This window comes from Arvicola amphibius, chromosome 4, assembly GCF_903992535.2.
Source record: "Arvicola amphibius chromosome 4, mArvAmp1.2, whole genome shotgun sequence".
In the NCBI taxonomy this organism is placed as follows: domain Eukaryota; kingdom Metazoa; phylum Chordata; class Mammalia; order Rodentia; family Cricetidae; genus Arvicola; species Arvicola amphibius.
The window spans coordinates 1,926,216-1,948,278 of record NC_052050.1 but is presented as its reverse complement, the minus strand read 5'-3'; the positions used below and the strand labels follow the sequence as shown (position 1 = coordinate 1,948,278).

Genomic DNA, 22,063 nt, shown 5'->3' with positions numbered 1-22,063 from the left:
GCAGACAGCTAGCTTTCTACAGTCCTCTGTGTCCCAGCCCCGAGAGAAGACAGGATCCCGCCAGAGACACGACCCTGCCAAGCTTAGCACCCCAGGACTCTCCTAATCATCTCCCTCTGACCAGACATGCCAGGAACACCACCCCAGCCCTTCACACGGTCCATCCGCGCTAGGAAGAGCCTGGCGGGGTTTGCAGTTGGCTCTGAATGGAAGCTGCACACTTCCCTCTCTGGGCCTGGTGAAGAAGAGGCAGAGGCGGGCAGGGGAACCTGGCCAGTGTCTTAGACGCTCTGCTGCTTCCCTGGGTGGACACCTTCCTCCTGGAGCCGGTTCTGCCTCAGCCCTGGCCAAGGGGAGCTGTGGTGCAGCCCTCCTGTCTCTAAAGCGCTCACCATGCCAGGGTGTAGTCTTCTAGGTCCGTGATTCGGGGGCAGAGTTCCACTCTGTGTGTCAGGACACTGGGTAGATAAGACACGGGCACTGTCCGTCTGAGAGCAGTCCAGTGTTGTGTCAACACACCAGCGAGCTGGACACATCCTCTACTGAGCCCTAAATCAGGAGGATCTCTTCTGGGTGGGCTGGATTTCCCAGAAAGCAGGAAGAGCCTGGAGGTGGCTTCCATGGGTACGGGGGAGCTCTGAGAGCCCGAGAGACAACTGGAAGATTGGCACTGGGGTCCTAGGCACCTGGGCTGTGGCAGAGATGAGTCAGTACTGTCCCAGTCCGCCCCGCCCGCAGCTCCAGGCAGCAGGGGAGGCGCTGGCCTCTGATCAGACACTCCACACGGCTTCCCCCTGTTTACATGGAAACACCGAACATGTTCGAGGGATCTCCTGAGCCCCATGCTGACGCAACATGGTTGCTGTGAGGGGCCCTGACCAGTTGTTCTCAAACCTCCCTAGACTTTGTGTTCTGTGTGTGTGTGGCGGGGGAGGGGGTAAGATCCGCTGCAAGAAAATTTCAGATTTCAGAGTTGAAGACAAGATTTCAAAATCTGGCTTTAAATAAACATGGAATTAAAAAAAGAGAGAGCGCACACGGAGCCTCCAGCAGCCGAAATTAGCAGCAGCCAGCCCTGGGCAGGGAAGCCATCTGTGAGCAAGTGAAGCAGCGTGTACATGTCTGGGCTTCTCACTCTGGCAGGACCAGCTGGGGACGGTTGTGCTGTGGGGAAGGACCTACCGGAACACCCCGGGGCTCCGGGGTTGGGTGTCTTTTGACTTCAGGGTCTGGAAAACAATGTCCTCTGCCACCACCTGAAAACACCTTTAGACCTGTTCAAGGCAACGCAAGAGGCAGAGCAGCAAGGAAGCAGGGGGGATGCTTTGTTTGGGGATGAGCGAATCCGTACAGTGAGCAGGAAGCAAGGTTTGGTTTTCATCTTTCCCCAGGGAAGGTAAGGGACCACTCTGGCCTATGGAGGGCACTCTGCAGAGCAGGAGGGCACAGCCAGGTCTGCCCGGGCTAAGCTGCTGCTGCTCCTGCTGTTCCAGCTGGCTTCACAGAGTGGTCTTGCTCTGATGCCCGGAATACCACGTTTTAGCTTTCTTATTTACCCATTTATGGCACAACCCCACCACAAGCACGGAAGGAAAGGGTGTGCCTGATGTGGGGTGGGTTTTCTGTGTTGCCAAGGGCACCTGAATCCCAGCACTCAAGTGTGGTCTTGTGTATGTTTGTGTGACTGCCGGCTGCACCTCCCCACCAACCTCAGGTCCACTCACGGTCCTATCTCTGAACCACAGTCCTCCGAGCTCACTGGGCCAGCTGCACAAGGGTTCGGTGCAGAGGGCTCCGCTGCAGCCCGTCACCTGCCCGAGTTATTTAAGTCTGCATTGTCAGTTAATGTATTCTAATAGGCAAGTGGGTGACCGAGCTGGCAGACGCAGGATTGACGCTGGAATGTAACAAGAGGAGAAGCACCCAAGGAAACTTCGAGGCTTGTTTGCGCCCCTGCACTCACCCCCGCGCTACCTCCTACAGGCACCTGGAGTCATGCCGATGTGATGTGCAGATTACATAAGGGGGGTGGTTGCTGGGGAAGCATCCCCCCCATACCAGGGCGACAGGGCAGGGTGGGAGGGTCTATCTCCCACACCTCTGCCTTCCTGGGCCTGCCTGTAGGGGAGGCTCTGTGGGAGGTCGCAGTTGTGAATGGAACTTTCTAGTGTGTTTAAGAGGACAGAGGCAGGGTCAGGTAACACTCTGGAAAACCAAAAGACCAGGCTCACACCTCCACCCACCAGGCAAATACCCTGCCAGGTCCCTTCTTTCCAGCCACACTATATGTGTGAGCGGAGACAGGACACCAGCAACAGTCAGGTGTGCAGGGCTCATCTGCCTCCTACAGCAGAACGCAGGACCCACATGGTGGCTAGAGGAGAAGCAAGGTCCGAACCACGTCAGGCGGAGAGTAAAGCCGAGGTGCAGTCTGGGAGGAGGGAGAGAAGCATCGACATCTGGGAGAGCAGGAGAGCCCAACTGCTCGCCAGACCTCAATTCTAGCGAGGCAGGGATGGGCCCTGTGCAGGGCCAGCTCCCAGCACCCTCTGACCTGTAGCCCAGGGCCCTGCAAGGTCCTTTGGTCTACATTTCCTCATTCAGAGCAAAGACACTCCACAGCCTCCTCTTTGTTTTCTTCTTTAGAGGCCCCAGGGACGAAGCCCAGCACCTCAGACATCCTAAGTCGGCCGAGCTCACCCTGCTATTGTTGTTAGTTCAGGAGCCAGGGTTGACACATTAACTAAAGTCCACAGTTCGTTCAGAGTTCTCCAGGCTCTACCTAGTGTCCTCTTCCTGTCCGGGACCCAACAGAACTCCAGGGCACCTTCAGTCTTCCTGTCTCCTCAGGCTCCCCTGGGTTGCCGTCTCTCTGCCTTCACTCACGATGGGGGAACAAGGCACCATGGGGAGCACTGGTCAGTGGCCAGGGGTCTACTGTACTGTCCTTGCTGGGCTTGGGAGGGGAAACTGGGGGGGAGGGGGAGCACCCTGTTCAGGGCAGTACCAGTCTCTAAAATACAGTGAGTCCTCCACATGGCTCTGTACTCCCTGACTCCTCCCAACACTGCTCAGCACCCTAAGGTCTGCTTTGGGGGATGGGGGAGGCTAGAGGACCTGGCCAGAGCCATGTAGTGTCTGCTCTGCCCCTGCAAGCTGATTGGTTTCTAGAATGAACTCCTTAAACCCAGGCCTTCTTCTCACACTGCACCCACCCCACCCCACCCCCCAGCCTGACAAGGTCAGGTCTCAACCTGTTCCCATCCACTGTGGCAGGCTATGCCTTTAAGACCGGATGAAACCCAAGTGACTGATTGCAGCAGAAACAGACTTCCTGCTGGGAGGAGTGAGACTCCCACCTCCAGCTTCCAGCACATTCTTGCTGATAAAGTTCTGGCCACTAAGCTGGCCAGCCATTCAGATAGTCCTGAAACCAGAGCCCTACTGACAAGAATGCTTCTGCCCTCAGGCCTGGCCCAGGCACCTGCCAAGCAGAATGGAAGAAGTCAACATGGGTGATGGGAGTGTAGGGGAAGAAAAGGAAGGCTTTTCCGGAAGCCCCAGAAGCCCAAGCTCCTGTGCCTCTCTGTCTCTCCTACTAGAACTTTCTGGTTACCTATTACAAAAGCTTTAGCCTGGGAATGAAAACAGAAGAGTTATGATTGGGAGATCCCTCCCTCGGGGGGAGGAAGAGCTGCCAGGTGGGGGTGGTGTGGGGTAGGGGTGGAGAGCTCCCCCTTAAGAGGCACAGATCTCCCACCATCTCTGGAGACCTTAGACAAAAGGCTACCCTCCTAAGCCAAGCTCAGCAAAGTGGCTGAGGATGAAGGAGATGAAGGCAGGGTGACAGCCTGCCGGGGGGTCACTTCCCCAAGGGTGGCTTCTGCTGAGCACAGGCTCCCAATCCGTGCCTGCCTTGCCAGGAGAACAGCTTGCTTGAAATGCAAAGGCTGTCATCCTGTAATTAAATCTGAGACCCCCCCTTCCTACATGACGCCGGGATGAAGCCACTTATATAATGCAACTAAAAATAAGCTTGTGGAGACATACACACGGGCGCTCCCCACCCCCAGCCCGTCTCCGGCGATGCCCACCCTGAACCGGTGACCCGCGGCACTGAGGATCAGAAGTTGGTCTTGCCTTGGACCCTGGGCTCAGTGTTACGCACACTGACTACAAGACTCGTGGCGCATAGAGGAGTGGACGCATGGATTATATGTAGACTACATATGGCTGGGGGACCGCCAATCTCTACTCAGGGAGGGTTGACAGTCCCCAAAGAGGAAAGCCAGCAGCGTATGGACGCTGGTCTGGGCTCTCAGTGACTCTCCAGAGCTGCTCCCAGCCACCTCAGAACTTAGACCAGTGAGCCCCATTCCCACCTCAGCTACAAGAGCAGGAGCACCGTGGGAGGTCTGGGAGGGTGCTGGCTGGCAGTCGCCACCCCAGGCGGTGCTTCCCACTATTCCTCCTGGGGAGACGCAGGAAGAGCCGATGACAATGGTTTCCTCCACCCCTGATGAACAGAAGTGGGTGCAAGTCCACACACGGGCCATAATTTCCCAGCTACCAGGCGGCGGAACCTTTAGGAAAGTAAGCAGATTCCTCACCCACCGATGTAGTGGGAAAAGGTCTAAGATGAGGTTTGTAATGGGCTTTGGATGAAGAGAAGTCAGGGAAAGAGGGGCCTCCTAACTCCACTTGGAGCCAGTGTCCTGGTAGATCTGGATGCCCAGTTTATAGCGTGCTTACCCACTCAGCAATGTGAACTTTGACCGTTGGTGCCCCCCACTACTTTCTGCCTGGCTCAGAAAGGCTTCAAGGAACATCGCTGAAGTCTAGACTCAGGCTAGGATCACCCACTAGAGAGCTGAAGGAAACTTGTCCTTGTAGGCTGGACGTGAAGACAGGCCCTGACTGTCTCTCTCTTGTCCCCGCCCTGCTCCCAAAGTAGTCCTGTTCCCTGCCAGCCATCGGTCATAGTGCACTGAACTGCAGGCAGGATGCAGGTTCATTTCCACCCAAGTGTCCTCACACCCCTCTTCCCACTGTGGACTCCGGTTGAAGTTGTCCAGGCCTGAGGCTGCAGGAAGCCAGCTGGCTTGAGTCTGTCACCCACGCGAATGTGGTCCTTGGATAGAAACAGGGTGACTGTGGGTAGGCAGGCCCAGGAAGGAGTCTTGGGTTGTTGTGGGGGGGGGGTGGCCCAGACCATGGGAACTTTTCTGGGGGAGCCCCTTCTCCCTCTCCCAGAGAGACCTCCTGTTTTTCCTGCCTACCTCCGCCTCTCATTCTCCTCTATGGCACCGATATTCTGGGGGCAAGCACGGAGGAGCTGCCTCTACTCCCCTGCACCAGCTCCCTGTTGGCCTTCAGATCAGGGAGGGATCAATGTGTGGCAGGATGGAGCAGGCACTATACCATGTTGGTCTAGATCAACAGATATAGGGAGGGAGGGGCAACTGTGACCAACCAGTTGCACAAGCCAATGAAAAATTAAAGTTCAAAAATAAAATTTAAGTTGGCTTTCTGCCACTTGCAAGGGAAAGAGCCCGAGAAAACAGATACACTGGGATATAGACTAAAATGACCCAAACAATAAAGAAAAAGAGGACACTAGGGCCAGTGGCTGAAAGAACAGGAAGCCAAATCTCTGTCCTGTGCTTTCTAAATCCCTCCCTGTGCTTCTTACACGTGTAGCAGAGTGAACGGGGACCCGTCTGAGTCCCTGCGAACTGTCTTGACAGCCGCGCCACGGAGTCCTCTGGGCTGCTGAAGGAGTGGAGTGACCAGCTGTCCAGGAAATAGATGCTGGAGTGTTATGTTTAATTAAAAGGAAACATTCAGCTCTGCTGTTTTACAATGTAAAGCAAATAATTGCTCTGTGCTCGCTTAATTTATGTAAATATTTCTCCAAAGGAACTGTGCTGGAACCCCGTGTGCCAACCTGGTCAGTTTCCTCCGCCAAGCCTTCCTGGTACCGCCAGCCGCTGGGCTGGGAGGCTCCTCCCCCGGAGCTTCCCACCCCACTCCCGCCCCCATTCCTCATTCCCTACAACCCTCTAGGATTCTCTCCACGCACCACGCACCACGCACCACGCGCCCCTCTCCTGGGTCCTCTTCTCAGAATCCTAAACCTCCGTCCAGCGCCTGCCCTCCAGCGCTCAGGATCCTCCCTCTAATTCAGCACCCACCTCCGTCTCCACCCACTCCCGCCCCGGGAGTCCTCCCTTCCGGAAGACCGTCCGGGGTGGCCTCGCCGACTCACCTGCAATAGCGCGGGAGCCACCGGCGCACTCCTGCGGGACCCTCGCGGGCCTGCAGCCCCGATCGCTGCCTCCCTCCCGAGTGCCCCCCGCACCGCCTACACCCCGCGCTCGCTCCTTCCTGCGCCACCCCGCCCCCGCTTCCCGCCCCCAGCCCGGCTGTCGCTCCGGCCCCCTCAGGCTGCTCCAGGGCCTCGGCGCGCGCCGCGCCTCCGCCTCCCGGCGGCCGGCCAATCGCTGCCCGCAGCCGGCCTCCGAGTCCCGCCTCTTTCTCCGCCCTGCGCCCCCGCCTCCGAAACCCACCAATGGGAAGGACAGCCCGGGAGCGGGCCCGGCGGTTGCCTAGCAGCGGCTGGGTTGGGCGGGGGCGGACAGCCGGGGGCGGTGATCCGGGCGCGGCGGGGGCGGGGCCCGGGGGCGGGGTCTAAATGGGGTGGGGCCTGAGCGGCTATAAAAGCCGCGGCCGCCGGGCGCCGAGCTCTGTGGTCCTGGTCTGCGCGCCTTTTCCTGCTGCTGTAGCCGTCGCCGTCCTTACCGTCGCCTGTTACCCTTCTTTGGTCTGTGGTGTAGCCGGGACCCAGGACCATGTCGCTTTCACGCTCGGAGGAGATGCACCGGCTCACGGAAAATGTCTACAAGGTGAGTTTCCAGCGCGGCCCCGAGTTCGCCCCTGAGTCTTCAGGCCCGAGCCGGACACCGGTTCCCGGACTGCGGGTGGGGTGGGCCGATCTTCGGTTGGTCACAGGTGGCCGCGCCCGCCCAGGGTCCTTGCGCCCGCCGCGGTCCGCGCAGTCCCCGAGCATGAGTGGGCGCCCCCACCCCGACGGCGCTCGGCCCCCGCGCGCGCGTGCTCCCTCGGTACGCCTGTCTGCCCCGGCGGCCAGAGGGACCGAGCGGTGCGAAGCCTGGGCTGCTCTGCCACCCCGGAGTGAGGGGAAGAGGGAGCGGGGGCGGCGTGGGGGTTGGAGACTGCAGCGGTCCGTCGCCCTGCGCTTGCTTGGCGCGGTGGCACCGTAGGGCTCTCCTAGGCGCTGTTATGCCAGCCTCTGGGCACTTTCTCCTCAACAGGCTTTCCCTTTCCACAACTCCTTTACGGCTGTTAATGGACGTAGCCCCAAGTGGGAGGTCGAGCGCGGGCAGGTTGGATGGGTGGACAGATAATCCATCATCTTATGTAACCGCAGAGGGAGAAGACTAATTGTGTAGGAGGCTGACGCGCCTGCTTTTGCTTCTGATATGTGTTAAGAGTCGCATGCACATTCTCATCTGTGAGATGACAGTTTCTCATAGGAGAACTGCAGAGCCTTCCTCTGGTCCCCTCGACAAGCCCCCTGCTGTCGTGTTATGTCTGTGCCTTGGGTACAGATGGACGGGCCATTTCCCGTTTCTTCAGTGTGGGTTCTCACAGTCCTGGCCCCCCACCTCCAGTAACACAGCCCGGGGCTCCCTGATGGCACCAGGCCCACTGCAGTTCCCAGGAACATTTGTTTTTTCTCAAGAGAGAGATCCCTGCCCTGACCGGTCCATGGCAGTGCTCTTACAAAGCCAGGCATTATTTCAAACCTGTGTCTGAAGGGTCAGCGGAAGGCTTGCGATCAGTCCCTGGCTTTTACATGGAGTTGCTGGTTCATGGCTGAATGAGACTGTGCTCTGCTCCAGGGCAACAGTTTCTGTTTGTATGAACCAGCCATGGCTGCGCCTTCCTAGGCAGCGGTTTGTGAAACCCCCTTAGCTGTGCTCACTCCGCTGCCGGCAGCAGATGGAAGCTTCTAGGGTGGCCCTTTAGGTGTCAGCTGGAGTCCGGGGGGCAGATTATACTTTTAATTTATCCTTTAATAAAGGCTTTAAAGTTGTAGCTACGTGGGTCTGGAGGAATCCTGAAGGGTGGAGGGGCTGAAGGAGCTCCAAAGCTGTGTTCGAGCCGCCGGCAAACGGGATTCAGAGCAGCCTTTGGGTTTTTCTGTTTAGTATCCAAAGACTCCGTGGTGTGCTCTGTGGAAGCAAGCACATGCTGTCAGGGGAGTGAGGTTTATTAAATTATTAGTCATTAGTTCCATTACAGTTTGCTCTTTACTGCAGGGGTGGGAGAGAAGTCCTGGTCACAGTCTGCACCTCCCCATTTTTCCTGGTTCTGCACTGAAACCATTAAACAGGAACTTCCCTGTCGAGCATATGCAGGGTGTGAGGAGTAGCTTTGCTCTGGAGAATCCCACAGTCCTCCTTAATAAGACTCCCGCCTGGGCAGTCAGCCTGCACTTCCAGCTCCAGGCTTCCCCCACATGCTGCTGGAATCCATCTGGATGTCCAGAGTCAGAGCTGCTGCAGTGGCAGAGAAACTCTCTGGATCTCGGCCCTCAGGGCGGGCCGTCCAGCAGTGGCTGCAGGCTAGCAGGCTGGGCACTCAGGCTGGATTCCTCGTGGGTCGTTTGCTGTTTGGGGCAGTGGTTGGCGCTCCTTCCGGGTGAACATGTGGCGCAAGATCTTCACCAGCTTTGGAGGTGTTGGGCACAGGTAGGATGCAGATGTCTGAAGGACTTTCCTGCCCTCTGGGGGCCCGACTACTGAGTCTTTGACACCCGTTCTCCATTCTCATGCTGTGTTTTGTTACTCAGAACTCCACGGTGTGTGGTGGCGCTGGTACAGGTTGGGCAGCTTTGGCTTGTGGGCCAGGAGATACCCGGCCCACACAGAGGCACAGTCGGGGGAGAGCCAGAGCCGCCAGTATGCAGCTGCAGGCTGGTCCAGCCAGTCTGCCGTGCGTCTTCTCCTGGGACGTGTGGTGACTGACTCCCTGCTAGGGGCTGTTCCTGTGCTGGCAGGACCTCTTGGGAAGGCTGGGACGTGGCTGTGTTCCGTGTCACCCGCCATGCAGCTCCGCTGTTTGCTTTGGCCCCTGCATCACTGCGGCTGCAGTTCTGAGCGGTGTTTGCCTTGGCAGAGGGAGATGCCTGTCCTTGGCCCTGCTGATTAAGGATTCAAGAATAAAATGTACAGTTTTGATTTTCCTCCTGGAAGAACGCAGTCTTTGACCTCTTTCCTGGTGGCTCAGTTCCCTTGGGAGCTATGTCCTCGGGGAATTTCATGAAAGATGAAGGAAAGAAAAACAGGACAGCTTCATGCTTTTCACCAGGAGCTTATCCGTAGGCCTTTGGGCCCTGTGGAGAAGGGGAGCCCTAGGCAAAGAAGACCTGCCCCCCCTCAAATAGGCAACAGAAACTGGAGTCTGACTGGTGTCCACCCTGGGTGGTACCTGGATTGGGCCTAGATTTCCAGAGGCAGGGTCTTCTGCCCAGGTGAAAGAGAGAGTATCTGTGCTCTTCAGAATAAGTCAGGCTAACGCCTCAGAGCCATTTTGGGTCCCTCCGTGTATACAGAAGTGACTTCTTTAGCAGCTTCATGACACCCTGGTGGGATGAGAAGAGAGGGTCAGGTCAGCTAATTTGTTGATGTTTTCGAGACAGGGTCTCACTATGTAGCCCTGGCTGTCCTGGAACTCATATGTAGACCAGGCTGGCCTGGAACTCATAGAGATCTGCCTGCCTCTGCCTCCCCAGTGCTGGGATTAGTGTGTATCGCTATGCCTGGCATTTTTCTTTCCAAATTTTTATTTGTGTGCTTATATATATATGTGTGTGTGTGTGTGTGCGTGTGTGTGCGTGCATGCATGTGCTCGTGTGTGTGCATGCGTGTGTGTGCATGCATGTGCTGGCACAGCTCCCACGTGGTGGTTAGAGGACAACTTGTGGGAGTGTGTTCTCTCCTACCAAGTGGGCTGTGGCCGCGCTCTGGCTACCAGCTGGTGGTGAGCACCCTCATCTGCTGCGCCATCTCGACAGCCCAGGGAGGGTTCTTTGTTGGTTTTCTGAGACGAGGTTTCAGGTAGGCTAGACCTGCCTCAGCCTCACTACACAGCTGAAGATGACCTTGAATTCCTGACTCTCCTGCCTCCACCTTCCAGGTGCTAGGATTATAGGCTCGTGCTCTATGCCTGGCTGAGTTTAGTGTTTTCTCAAGGATGATAGCCCATGAGAAGCCCTGGATCCTGGGAACCCCATGACCCTTGAGGGTGACAATCACTCCTTCAAGAACAGCGCTATCGTTCTCCTTTGGTATGCAGCCTGGCAGAAGCTGCTCATGGCATTGTGGTCCCAGAGTTGTGGGCCAAATGGTTGGGATTGTTCTCAGCGACTGTCATCTTCCTCACATGGTGGCTATTGGCAGAAAGCTGACCTGGCCACGATGTAGCCATCCAATGAAGGTAGCAGGTACCAAAAGGTTCCTGGGGCAGTTGAGCTGGCCACTCGTATTATGATTGGTCAGGTCTGGCAGGGAGGAGCCCCCCACCATTCCTCCTACATCCCTCCTACTTCTCTAGAAGGGTGTTTTGGGGGTCCATGGAAGTGTGGGGCCATAAGCTCTCTGCTCACACCGAAGTGGAACTCTTCCCTTATTTTAAGAAGGGCGAGCTGGGTAGTGACCATGAAGCAGAGTTTCTCAGACACTAACTGCCAGTGCTGTGTTCTTTCCTGTGTGCACATGTGTATTATAGGCACTTCCCGGTCTGGCCTATCAGTGGGGAGGCTGGGTCTGCTCTCATGGAGCGGACCTGTCTGGGCCTGTCGTTTGAGCACTCCCTACATGTGTTACCTGTTCTTGCCCACCGCCAGCATTTTAGGGATGGCGGTTCAGATCTTGTCTCTGTTTCAGATCAGCCAAGGTGATGCCGTGCTGACCTCTGAGTTGGCCGGCTCTGCAGCCCACGTCCCCAGGCCTTGTCCTGTAGGCCATCCAGAGTGTTAGCTTATGAAGTGTCTAGCTTACTGTTGTGTGCAGTTGGTGTTTGCTGGTGGAGGTAACCGTGGTGTTCCAGTGGCACCTGGGCATGGTCATCTTTGTGTCCAGGCTGGCTTGCAAGAGCGCTTGCCTGTGCCTGCCAAGTGGTTGGTCTTTTGGGGGGAGGTTGACTTACTGTCCGCACCGACTAGCTGGCCGTGAGGTCACACTGGAGGCTGGTGCCGCTCCCAGTCTTTGCCAGCAACAGGAGGGTGCTGATGGGTGCTGCTAGGGACTGGAGTCTTGCTGCTGTTGTGTTCTTAAGTTGCAGTTTCCGAAGGGCCAGCCCCTGAGGTCTGCATCCTGCCCTTTGTCATAGGGAAAGGATCTTGCAGGGGAGGGCCTAGTTTCTTGAGGAGGCAAGCCACAGGGAGACCAAGGGACAGCCCATCTTCTCGCTGATGAGTGAATGTTAGCCCTGCTCTAGACAGCTAGGTGTCACTGCGGGAGCAGGGGAAGGTGTCCTGCTTAGCCCCTCATGGTCCCCTTTGTGCTAAATATCCTGGACCAGCATTGCCAGTGGCTGTCATTGTGCCGATACCCGAACAATTGATTGTTGCTGACTAGGTCTGATTCCTGTGCTCTGTCTCAGTTCCCAGTGCTTATACCCAGGGCCTCCCATGCTGCCTTCCTGTCCTGGTCTTCTACTCAGGCCTCAAGGTAGAGAAGCTTCACTTCCCTGAAAGGCCTGTGCTCAGAGCACCTGGGCAACTGTCAGCTTACCCCGTTTAGCACAGCGTTACACGGTGCTGTGTTGTGTTCCCTGCCTGCGCCTGAAATAATTACCAACGGGCGTGGACCATTGGCACCTTCCTCCACCCCCTGCCACCCCCTCCTCTGAGTCATCCCCAGCCCAATTGTGTAAGTACAGCTGCATGATGACTGGAGGGGCCTCAACCTGGGGTGGCAGGGAGGTCGAGGGGTACAGCTGCGTCCCCGAACCACATGCTAGGAAGCTTCAGACTGCAGGTCCAGGGGGAGGCTGGCATGGCCAGTCTGAACCACTCATAAATCCTTCCTGCCCGTGCCGTGTGCTCGCAAGGCCCAGTCTTGGAAACTCAGGACCCCTTTGGCCCTGTGACCAGGGTGACTTATCTCCCTGATATATCCCTAGGGCCCTGGCTGGGTTCTGATGGGAACCCAGCAGCAGTTGGGTGTGAGTGAATTTTATTTCTAGGTTCTGAAGAGGTGACATTGGAGCTACCATCTGCCCACACTCAGGGACAGCTCTTCAGCCCTTGGCCTGAGGAGCTTGGGCCCAGCATGTGCCGTTTCCCTGGAGGTGATGACCCAGGTGTGTGGCTGGCAAAGCAGGTCAGAATGTTAGCAGCAAAAGTTTTGTCCTGCTGCGTCCTGGAGTCCCCTGAGGTTGCTCCCTTGCCAGAGAGATGAGAATTAGAGAGTGGGAAGGGGCAGCGTGGCCAGGGTGGCATGAAGACGGTGAGGAAGTGGGGCACTCACTGTTGGTTTCCAAGGAGTCACCCGAGAACCTGGGGCAGACCCAGGCTTTGTGTCTGTGTGGCATCCTGCAGTTGAGCTGCTGCCGGCACCGACAAGAACCCCTCTCTGCCTGCTGTAGCGGCTGCCTTCCGGGCCTAGCTCAGCTCTTCTCTGTCTGCTCCACAGTGGGCTGCCATAAAACGGTGTGACCCGGGCTGTGGCATGAACACTAGGATAATCCTAGTGTCCGTGGATGCTCCAGGGCCCGGTGAAACCAGTCTTGATGTCCTAGCCTGGGGTGAAGGCCCTGAGTCCCGTTCCCTCTGGTGGAAAAGGGTGTGAGAAGTTCTACAGAGAATGCCCTCTGGTCTAGATACAGGAGACCCCTGAGCAAGCGAGAACACTTTCCTCTGGCTTGGGATTTATATACTGCAGTGACTGTGTGTGTGTGTGTGTGTGTGTGAGAGAGACAGAGAGAGACAGAGAGAGAGAGACAGAGAGAGGCAGAGAGAAAGTGTCTCAGTCTGTATGTCTGGCTAGTACCTCCTGCCTCTGCCTGCCCAGGCCTGGGCCACCACTTGGGCACTGCAGCCTTTCCTTTAGGATTATGTAGGGGCTGAGTATAGAACTCAGAGGTAGATCATTTTCCTAGCATGCTCCAGACTCCACACAGTGCTGTGGGGTGGAGGGGTCGGGGAGCTGAACACAGAGATCCACGCCTATAATCCCAGTGTTTTGGAGACCGAGGCAGGAGATTCCTGTGAGTTTGAGGCCAGTCTGGACTACGTAATGAGTCCCGAGTCAGCCAGGCTACAGAGTGAGACCCTGTCTCAAAAACAAAACAAAACAAAAACAAAAAACAAACAAACAAAAAACCCACAACCTGGATAGGGTGTGTAAATATTAGATTTTTTAATGTTAAGATTTCTCCAAAACTTACTTGCATTTGAGATCAGACCCTTCTGAGCTGCAATTTTAGCTCGGGGTGTCATCATCTGAGGGTCCCCAACATTCATTCCTCAACATTCAGGGGTACTGATAAAACACTTTTGGGGTGTCTCTGGGATTGTCTTTCAAGCTTTCAAGGTGCTACCATTTCTATTGCTGGTTACTTTCTGGTTTCCAGCCAGCAGCCAGGCCTCCTCCTCCTCCTCTTCATGATCTTGGAGTGGTTCGTAGGCTGAGACACACACTCATAGCAGGGGAATGTCACCAAAGGGAAGTGTGCCGAGTGACCCACAGCTGCCGCGGGTGACGGAACAGTGCCCGTTGGATGGAATGGGATGTTGGGAGGCAGGTGCCCCACCCACAGGAGCCTTAGTCTTCCTGGACCCACATCAGGCCAGGTAGAGCCTGCTCCTAACTGTGTAAGCGCACGACTACTTACCACTGGGCTTTTATACTGCGGGAAAGGGAGCTGCAAGCAGAGGTGCCTGAGATAGACCAAACCCCGGTCCCTCTGTGCCCTCCCTCTGCGCCCTCCACCCTTCTTCGTCTTTTAGAGAGACTTACGGAGCCTGGCTCTACCCTGGGTGACCATGTCAGGTAGGTGAGGCCTGGTGTCTATCTTCACCGTTGGTAGACCCATCCTGCCCTGGGACTGGAATCTTGGGCTTTGATGACCAGGGTACAGGTGTTGGGAGTCTTGGGCTGTGGTTGGACCAGTAGCCTGAGTCCTAGCCCTGCTTCAGGAGAGGGCCAGGTGTGTCACCACTCGGTCCTGTGGCTCTGAGCTGTGGAGGCCTCAGCTTTACTGTCTGTGAACTGTCTTGGGTGCCCTCCACTGTTCCCCAGACACAGCTCCGAGAGTCCCATATGCATGCCTGCTGTGTGAGGGAGTATCCCTGGGGTTGGGGTTAGAGCAGCGTCTGTAACTGGTAGGAGACTGAGCTGGGCCCTGGTGCCTCGGAGGGTCCTCCGCCCTGTGACACCACCTTGTCACTGCTCGCCAGGACCGTGGTCCCATGGCATAGAAGGTTTTTCAGAGCTCTGTTGGGGCTTCGGGCAAAGGTGTCAAGCTGATACCTGGGCACCAAGGGTCCTGCAATCCTGTCTGTAGCAGTATCTGTCAGGCCCGATCTGAGGGACAGTTCAGAGCGTTCCAAGGCTGTCTGGCTCCAGTGGACCTGGCCCTCCTTGGTCCTCGGCCAGCATACTCAAGGGAGAGATGGGCCAGAGAGTGGCCTTGCGTGTTCTCAGAGATGAGCAGTGATCAGACCTCTTCTGCAGTAATGGGAAGACTGACTCCAGCCCCGCCATGCTGGACGTGGGAATGACCCAGCACTGGCCGGCTCGGTGCTGAAATTGATGATCTAAGCGTGACATTGGTCCTCAGACAGCCCTACGAGATGAGGGTCTGGCAAGTGGTTTCTCCTGAGACCTCTCCCTGGCCAGCAGATGGACCTGGCTTCTCTGTGTTTTCATATGCTCTCCCCCACCCCCGGGTATCTGTATCATGGTCCTTTCTGTAAAGACACCGGCCAGACTGGCCTAGAGCCCTCACTAGGGACCTAGTTTCACCTTAGTGACCTCTTGAAAGATGGTTCAAATTCAGACAGTGGGGCCTAGAGGACAGGCTTAGCACATGCAGCCATGGCAACATCTGCCTCACAGCTGGAGGGAGTGCCATCGGAGGCTGGCTGTCTCTACCATGGTGACCTGTCTTTCTAGACTAATTGTATTTCTTGTTCCTGACAATTTAAGCAAATTGAGGCCCTCAGCTTATGTCACTGAGTCCCCAAGGTATCATGTTGTGATGTCATTATACAGGACCCAATCAGGAATTTGGATCCAGGAACCTGGCATGGTGGTGAATGCTTTTAATACTAATACTAGGGAGGTAGAGGCAGGAGGAGGATCTATATAAGTTCAAGACCAGCCTGGTCTATGTAGCAAGTTCAAGGACAACCAGGGCTATGTAGAGAGACCCTGTCTGAAAAAGCAAAACAAAAAAGGAGTTTGGTTTCAGTTTAATAGCTTGCATGTGTCTCCCTGCACCGGCCACCAGTCTTCCTAAGGATAAAGTCTGTGACCCAGACCAGAGTAACCAACTTCGGGAGCTGTCTGTTGGGAAGCTGTGCCTTTGTGGAGGTTGGCATGTGCAGACATTCCTGTCACAGACAGGAAGGACATGGTTAAGCTGTTTGGTCTCACATCCAGGCTGCTGGAATGACCAGTTCCTGTGGCGGTGGCTGTTGCACAGGGCAGATGGTACGGATCTGGCTTCTGGATTTCCTGGGGACTGTTGACCAAGCCCCTCCAGCACAAGCTGACTAAGGGTTTCTTTGCATAGTGCCTAGGCGAGGTGCACCACCCTGGTGTGGCTTTTGCCTTTGGGAGCCCTACCCTTGGGAACCTTGTGCAGGAGAGGATAGTCTTAAGAGTGCTCAGCAGCTTCCAGAGTCTCTAGAATCAAGCTGGGAAGAGGGGTTCAGATGTTAGAGATCTCTAAAAGGAGAGCAACTTGGGACAGCCGTGCTCAGCTCTTACCAACTCTCAACAGGAGAGTAACTTGGAAGCTCTGGGCCCAGTGAGCTCAGACTGTAGGACTCAGAGATCCTCAGGGCTGTAAAGCCGGCTGAAAGCAGGCTGAGTGTTGCTCATGCCTGTCATCAGCCAAGTGTTTGCTGCCGTCTCAGGGGGTCATTCCTGAGGGACAGTTGGGGCAAGAGGAAGAAGCCCTTCTTCTGGCTCTCCTTGATGCGAGGCCACCGTTCCTACCACAGTCTAACACCCTACCAAAGACAGAGTCTCTTTCTTAATTTTGACAGCTCCTCCAGGGAAACCTGTTGTGTGGCGTCTGGGTCCCCTTGCAGCTCCTGGAAGGTCCTGGGGTCTGTCCATCTCTTCTGGTGCCTGCCCACCAATGAAGCGCAAATCCTAATTAGTCTTAACAATAAAACCCCAGTGTCTGATATGAGGGTGAAAGCTGGAAGATCAGAGAAGCAGAGCAGCCAATGCCAGAGACTTCTTACCTCTACAGATACTTAGACTGAATGGGGGAGACCCTGTCTCTACAAATCCTCCGACAGAATGGGGGGGGTCAAATCCTCAGACTGGATGGGGGGGAGTGCAATCCTCAGACTGAATGGGGGGGAGTGCAATCCTCAGACTGAATGGGGGGAGTGCAATCCTCAGACTGAATGGTTCTGAGTCCTGTTTTCACCCACCTTATATTCCTGCCTCCACCACTGCCTGGCCTCTATGGTTAACTGGTGACTTGTGCTCTGATCTCCAGGCAAGCTTTATTTGTCAAAAATAAACAAAGTCTACATTTCCCCCTTTTTGTCTAAACAAAAAGCAAAAGTTTTAACTAACAGAAAAACTATATATAAAAGTACAATAACTATCTGCAAATGTATATAGGCAATAATTATATTAACAATGTCTAGTCCATTTGCATTTGACAAATTCAGATAAATTATTTCATTATCCTGTCTTGGTGAGTCCGAAGTGTTGTACATTAATTCACTGTTTATCCTAACTTGCATTACCAACCCCAAACTATCTTTATATGTCTGTCAACCTTATATACTTTACACCTCTTTTGTGAGTTTCTTTTCTGAATTAGTTAACAAGTAAAAATAGAACTATAAAGTCTTCAGCTCCATCAGAGACCTTAGAAGGAAATAATATTACCTGAATAAACAGGAAGTATAGAGCAAACAACTTCCAAAAATAAGAAATGACAGACATCTGACTGCCTGGATAGTCACCCAAGGTTCTTCTGCAGCGTTGGGGCATCCACCTTCAGCCTACAGACCTAGAATATCTGGCAGACTTTTCTGTGAAGCAGGATATTTGAAGGACTGCCCTACCTTGTCTTGGCAAAGTTCAGCAGTCCTTTCTTTTCTGTCCTGCTTGTCCATTAGGACAGCATAATGTCAGCAGTCAGCAAGGGCAGTGTCTTGCCCAGTGGCTAACTTTTGCCACAAAGAAAATTAACTCCATATGAATCTTCTCTGAAGTAGATTGGTGCTGCCAGGGCAGAGATGTCTCATTGTCATAAAAAAAGAACCTGTGTTATTACAATGTCTTAAATACCATATTCTGTAGATATCTGAAGTGTTTGAAGACCACCTATCTACAATATATCTCTGATCCTGAAGCACCCTAGGGAACTGAAGCTGGTCCTGTGGATCTGGTAGAACCACTTCTCCCTGAGGAGCAAGGAATCCAGCCCTCTGCTCTGGAACATTCCAGGCTTCCTGCCTCACACGTGCCACATACTGCCGAGGAGGCCCTGTGTGCACATGAGTTCTTCCTCTCTCTCTCTCTCTCTCTCTCTCTCTCTCTCTCTCTCTCTCTCTCTCTCTCGGTATCTCAGTTTCTTCTTTTCCTGCCCAGAATGGAGAATGTTTTGGCCACAGCAAACTTCCTTCTGCCTTGGACAGGGCACACTATGTAGAAGTGAGGCATGTAGGCAAGTGACCTCTGCTTGGGCTGCCCTGCTCCTGTGTCCGAGACTCCTTCTCTCTTCATGCTCCCTTTCTAGAAGACCTGTTTCCTTCTAGAAACCTGTGTCTTTTTAAAATCTAAAATAATATATAAACATTCCTACCTTTTTGGACTCTAGGAGAGGCACAGCTCAGGGCCAAGCCTCTGTGCTTGCTGAACACCTGGAGTTGATTTTATTCCCTGGATACGTGACGTCCTAGGCATGTCTTGCTGGGTCATCCTGCACTGGAGCTACAGATGTGTGGGGTTCCCTCTCTTCTGGGTAGTGCCTTGGACTACAGAGCAGATGCCTGCCTTTCTAGTGAGTTAGCTGGGCCTGAGCAGTTTGTAGTGGCACACACCTGTAGTCCAGCTCTCAAGAGGCAGAGACAGGGTGAGCTCACAGTTCCAGGCCGACCTGGACTAATAGCTAAAAAATTTCAGTGCCAGGCAGTGGTGTTGCATGCCTTTAATCCCAGCACTGGGGAGGCACAGGCAGGCGAATCTCAGTTAGCTCAAGGCCAGCCTGGTTTACAAAGCAAGTTCCAGGACAAACTAGGGCTGTTACACAGGGAAACCCTGTCTTCAAAAACCAAAAAAGTTCCAGGCCCAGTAGGGCTACATGGTGAGAATTTGTCTTTAAAGAGGGCAGGGGCGAGGCTGTAGTGACCACAGGACACCCTGCCTATGAAAGGCCTGGCAGAAAGGCCAGTGTAAGTTTAGCTGGAGGGCTGATGATCTTTCGGCGGGCTTCCTGAGGCCCCAGTTCTGTAGGATGTCTCTTGTGGGTTGGCAGGTATTCCAGGGCCTTATGTGGTGTGTGGAAGGTGTCGCTAATAAATACTGAATGAGCAGGTGAATAAGTAAAAGAATTGTGGTTCTAAATATAGTTCCTGGTCCAGAAAATCTACCCAAGGAGCCACAGCACAGCCACAGCCTATTTTGGAGCAGGCAGGTCATTGGCATGGGCTTTGAAGATACTTGTTTATTGAGTAGGATTCTGTCTTGCCAGAAGAGAGAGAGAGAGAGAGAGAGAGAGAGAGAGAGAGAGAGAGAGAGAGAGAGAGAACCTGAGAGTTGCCTGTCTGGACCACCCAGACCTGTGCTTGGAGTCCTGGCTTCAGGCTTTCATGAATGGGAGGTTCTTCCTTCCTGGGAATCTTGAGTTTGTTTATTTTTGCAAGATCAAAACTTGCAGCTTCTGCTTTTCTCTTTTGTGCCACATGTTGTTGATAAGGAAGTTGATCTCTTCTCCCTTTGAGTGCTGCACTTAGCACCTTCACAGTCCCAGGCAGAAGCTGGTTCTCTCAGCCAGTCTATAGCGGGCAGGCGGGGAGCATACTCAGCACGGGAGCTGGATGAGGTGGGGCGGGACCTGTCACCAGGCATGGCGCACCATGTCAGAATGGCTCCTGCATGAACTCCTGAACAATGAGGTGGACTTGAGCTCAGAGAGACCCTGACGTACACAGATATATGTGTGCACCTGTACACTCACACCTTGGTGAGCCACTGGATTTCTTAAGGTAGCTGAAAGTCAGGTGGCCCAAAGAAAGGTTATGACATTGGCCAGGAGCCTGGAAATAAGCCTCCTTCAGCGCAGGCCCACTTTTCCAGTCAGAGCAGGTGTTGCTATGTAGACCTGGAAAGAAACTGGCCCTCTATGGCCGGAAGGGGCCCTCCCTCAGGGTGTCAGCCCAATGGCATTCATTTCCCTGCCACTGCCTCCAGGCCAAGACAGCAGTACCAGTGTGTCCCCAGCTGACTGCTAGAGCAGGTGGAGGCTGTGGCCATGCCTAGGTATTCCCGCTGGCATTTCACCACCCACACTGTCCAGCTAACTCCCTCTTACATTCCTCCTGCATGAGCTCAGCAGCACTGAGGAAGTGAAACCTTCCGGCTGCCCTGTGTCACAGGAGACACGACAGGTGCCTCCGCGGGCTGCTCTCCTTGGCCTTGGGTGGATTCTGGGTGTTAATGGGGCTCAGAGGACTGATCTGGACTGTCTCCTTGTCCTCCCAGGATCCTCAAGGGTCCTAGGTCCAAGCTCTTGGGTCTACTCTAGACTCAGCATCTCCAGCATCTTGCTCACATCCTTGTTCCTGTCTGGTTCCCAGGTCCTCTTTGGATTGCACCCTACTCGAGATGCATCTGGTCCCACTTAATGTCCTGTCCCCATGTCTGCCTCTCTGGTCTCCCCATTCAAGTCCCAACTGTCCTCTGTCACTGCCTGGTGTACAGAACACAGGAATCCAGTCCTGGCAGGAGCCTCCTTCCTCCCTTCCTAGTCAGAGGGTTAAACAGCAGGGAGGCTCCTATCCACTTCCTCTTTGACCCTTGACTAAAATCTGCAACCAGGGCCTTCCTAGTGTATCCAGCACGGCCCTGCTCAGATCCTCCCGGCTTCCTGTCCTGTCTCAGAGACTTGCTATGCTCACTTCCTCTCCTCTTAGCCCTGAACCCCTACTGCACAGCTTGGTTTGGCTTGGGGCATCTTGACTGCCCTCGCCTGCCTGCCTCCTCTTCGTCCTGATAGTCTGCCCTCCTGTACCCACATCTGCTGGGCCCCTTCTGCCTTTACTACCTGGTTGCTGGTTGTGGGGTGGGACCTGGGGGCTGGCTGGTTGCTGAGTCGTCGTGCATGTGGCTTTTGGTCTAGTATGCAGAGGTGACTGAGAAGGCCACCAGCTCTTGGATCTGGCTGAGAAGTGTTGCTGTCGAGATTCCTGTGGACGAGGAGCCCTCCTGGAGGGTGGGTGGGTGGTGGCAGCTTAGAACTGGAGTCCTCCTTTCCCCAAGAGTGAGGGAGGGTCTCGATGCCTCTTGGTGAGGGTATCTTGCCATACTTCAGGGCAGCCAGTGCAGAATGTGGCCAGTGCTGGGTTTTCTGGAGCCCGCACGGGCCCTGGTGTCCTCAAATGTCCTTCTTGTTTGTCATGCTGATTCTTTACTGGGGGTCACAGGTTGGCCTGAGTTGGTGTAAAGCCAGGTGGCTTCTCTTCCTGTTATCCTCAGGAAGCGTTGGGCTCCCAGCATGGCACCCTCCCCATGGTTTAGGATATGGTCTGGTGAGGTTTTCTTTCAAAGTTCCTCCTGGGGTCCTCCCTTGACTGGCATAGGCTGTTGACAGTTTATGGGTATTCCGCTGGTAGGATTCTTATTTGACTGCTGTTTGTGTGCGCCTGTTTTTATGCCATGTAATTAAAACATTTATTTGGCCTTCACAGTGAAAATCTAATTTCTTGAGTCTAAGAACTGCCGATATTGGCACGGGACTGCAGTCCGTCGGGCAAGCAGATCCGGAGCCTGTTGGATTATTCATAGTACGGTATTTGTAAAGCAGGCTGTACACGGCTCTAATCAGAGCTGACGCTGGTAATTGGTGTGTTGAGTTAGGGTGGTGGCAAGGGGGGCGTCGCTGAACATTTGTGTGTGGCCGACGGGTGGCCTCCCACGGCTGACTCGGCCCCGCCAGCTGAGTGCTGGCGCCTCGGAGCCATGCCTGTGAGTGCCGCCTGTGCAGTGTGGCCCTGCGCAGACCCCTTGTTGCCCTGCAGACAGCTCTCTCTGCAGCGGCCCTGCCTGCCCCAGGATGCAGTGTTCACAGTGGGCAGAGCTGCGGCTTCGACTTGGGGAGATGGGGCAGCGTTTCTGGATCCCATCCAGGCCGAGCCCTCCCAGCTACGGGTGGATGGTGGTGAGGTAACATTGCTCTCTCTGTTCCTTTCCAGACCATCATGGAGCAGTTCAACCCCAGCCTCCGCAACTTCATCGCCATGGGGAAGAACTACGAGAAAGCACTGGCAGGTATAGCTGGCCCCTGGCCCACGGGTAAACTTCCCTTCAGCTTGGTCAGAAGCCTCTAGGCCGAGATGAGTAGGGGGTGTGTACACCCATGTGCTCTGAGTGTGACCCTGTGACCACAGGCCGTTACCAGGCAGGCTGGTCTCCTTGCAGGCTGCTTTTGTCCCACAGCTGTGGTAACAAGCAGGCTTCTTAGAGACAAGGATTTGGATGTCTGCTCTTTAGAATCCTATGCAAAGTACAGTGCTGGGGCTGGAACTGCAGCCACCCTGGGTTTAGGGCTA

The 22,063-nt window shown here is 54.8% G+C and overlaps 1 protein-coding gene across 6 annotated transcripts in view; it reads left to right on the top strand.

Annotated features, from left to right (window-relative positions):
• The first annotated feature begins 6,762 nt into the window (after positions 1-6,762).
• Baiap2 (BAR/IMD domain containing adaptor protein 2) overlaps positions 6,763-22,063 on the top strand; it is a 65,976-nt gene continuing 50,675 nt past the window's right edge. For all 6 annotated transcript variants that reach the window (XM_038325016.1, XM_038325011.1, XM_038325015.1 and 3 more), the window contains exons 1-2: positions 6,763-6,905; positions 21,707-21,782. In XM_038325016.1, the coding sequence (XP_038180944.1) occupies positions 6,852-6,905; positions 21,707-21,782 (130 nt within the window). In that variant the 5' untranslated portion in view covers positions 6,763-6,851. The remainder of the gene's footprint in view (positions 6,906-21,706; positions 21,783-22,063) is intronic.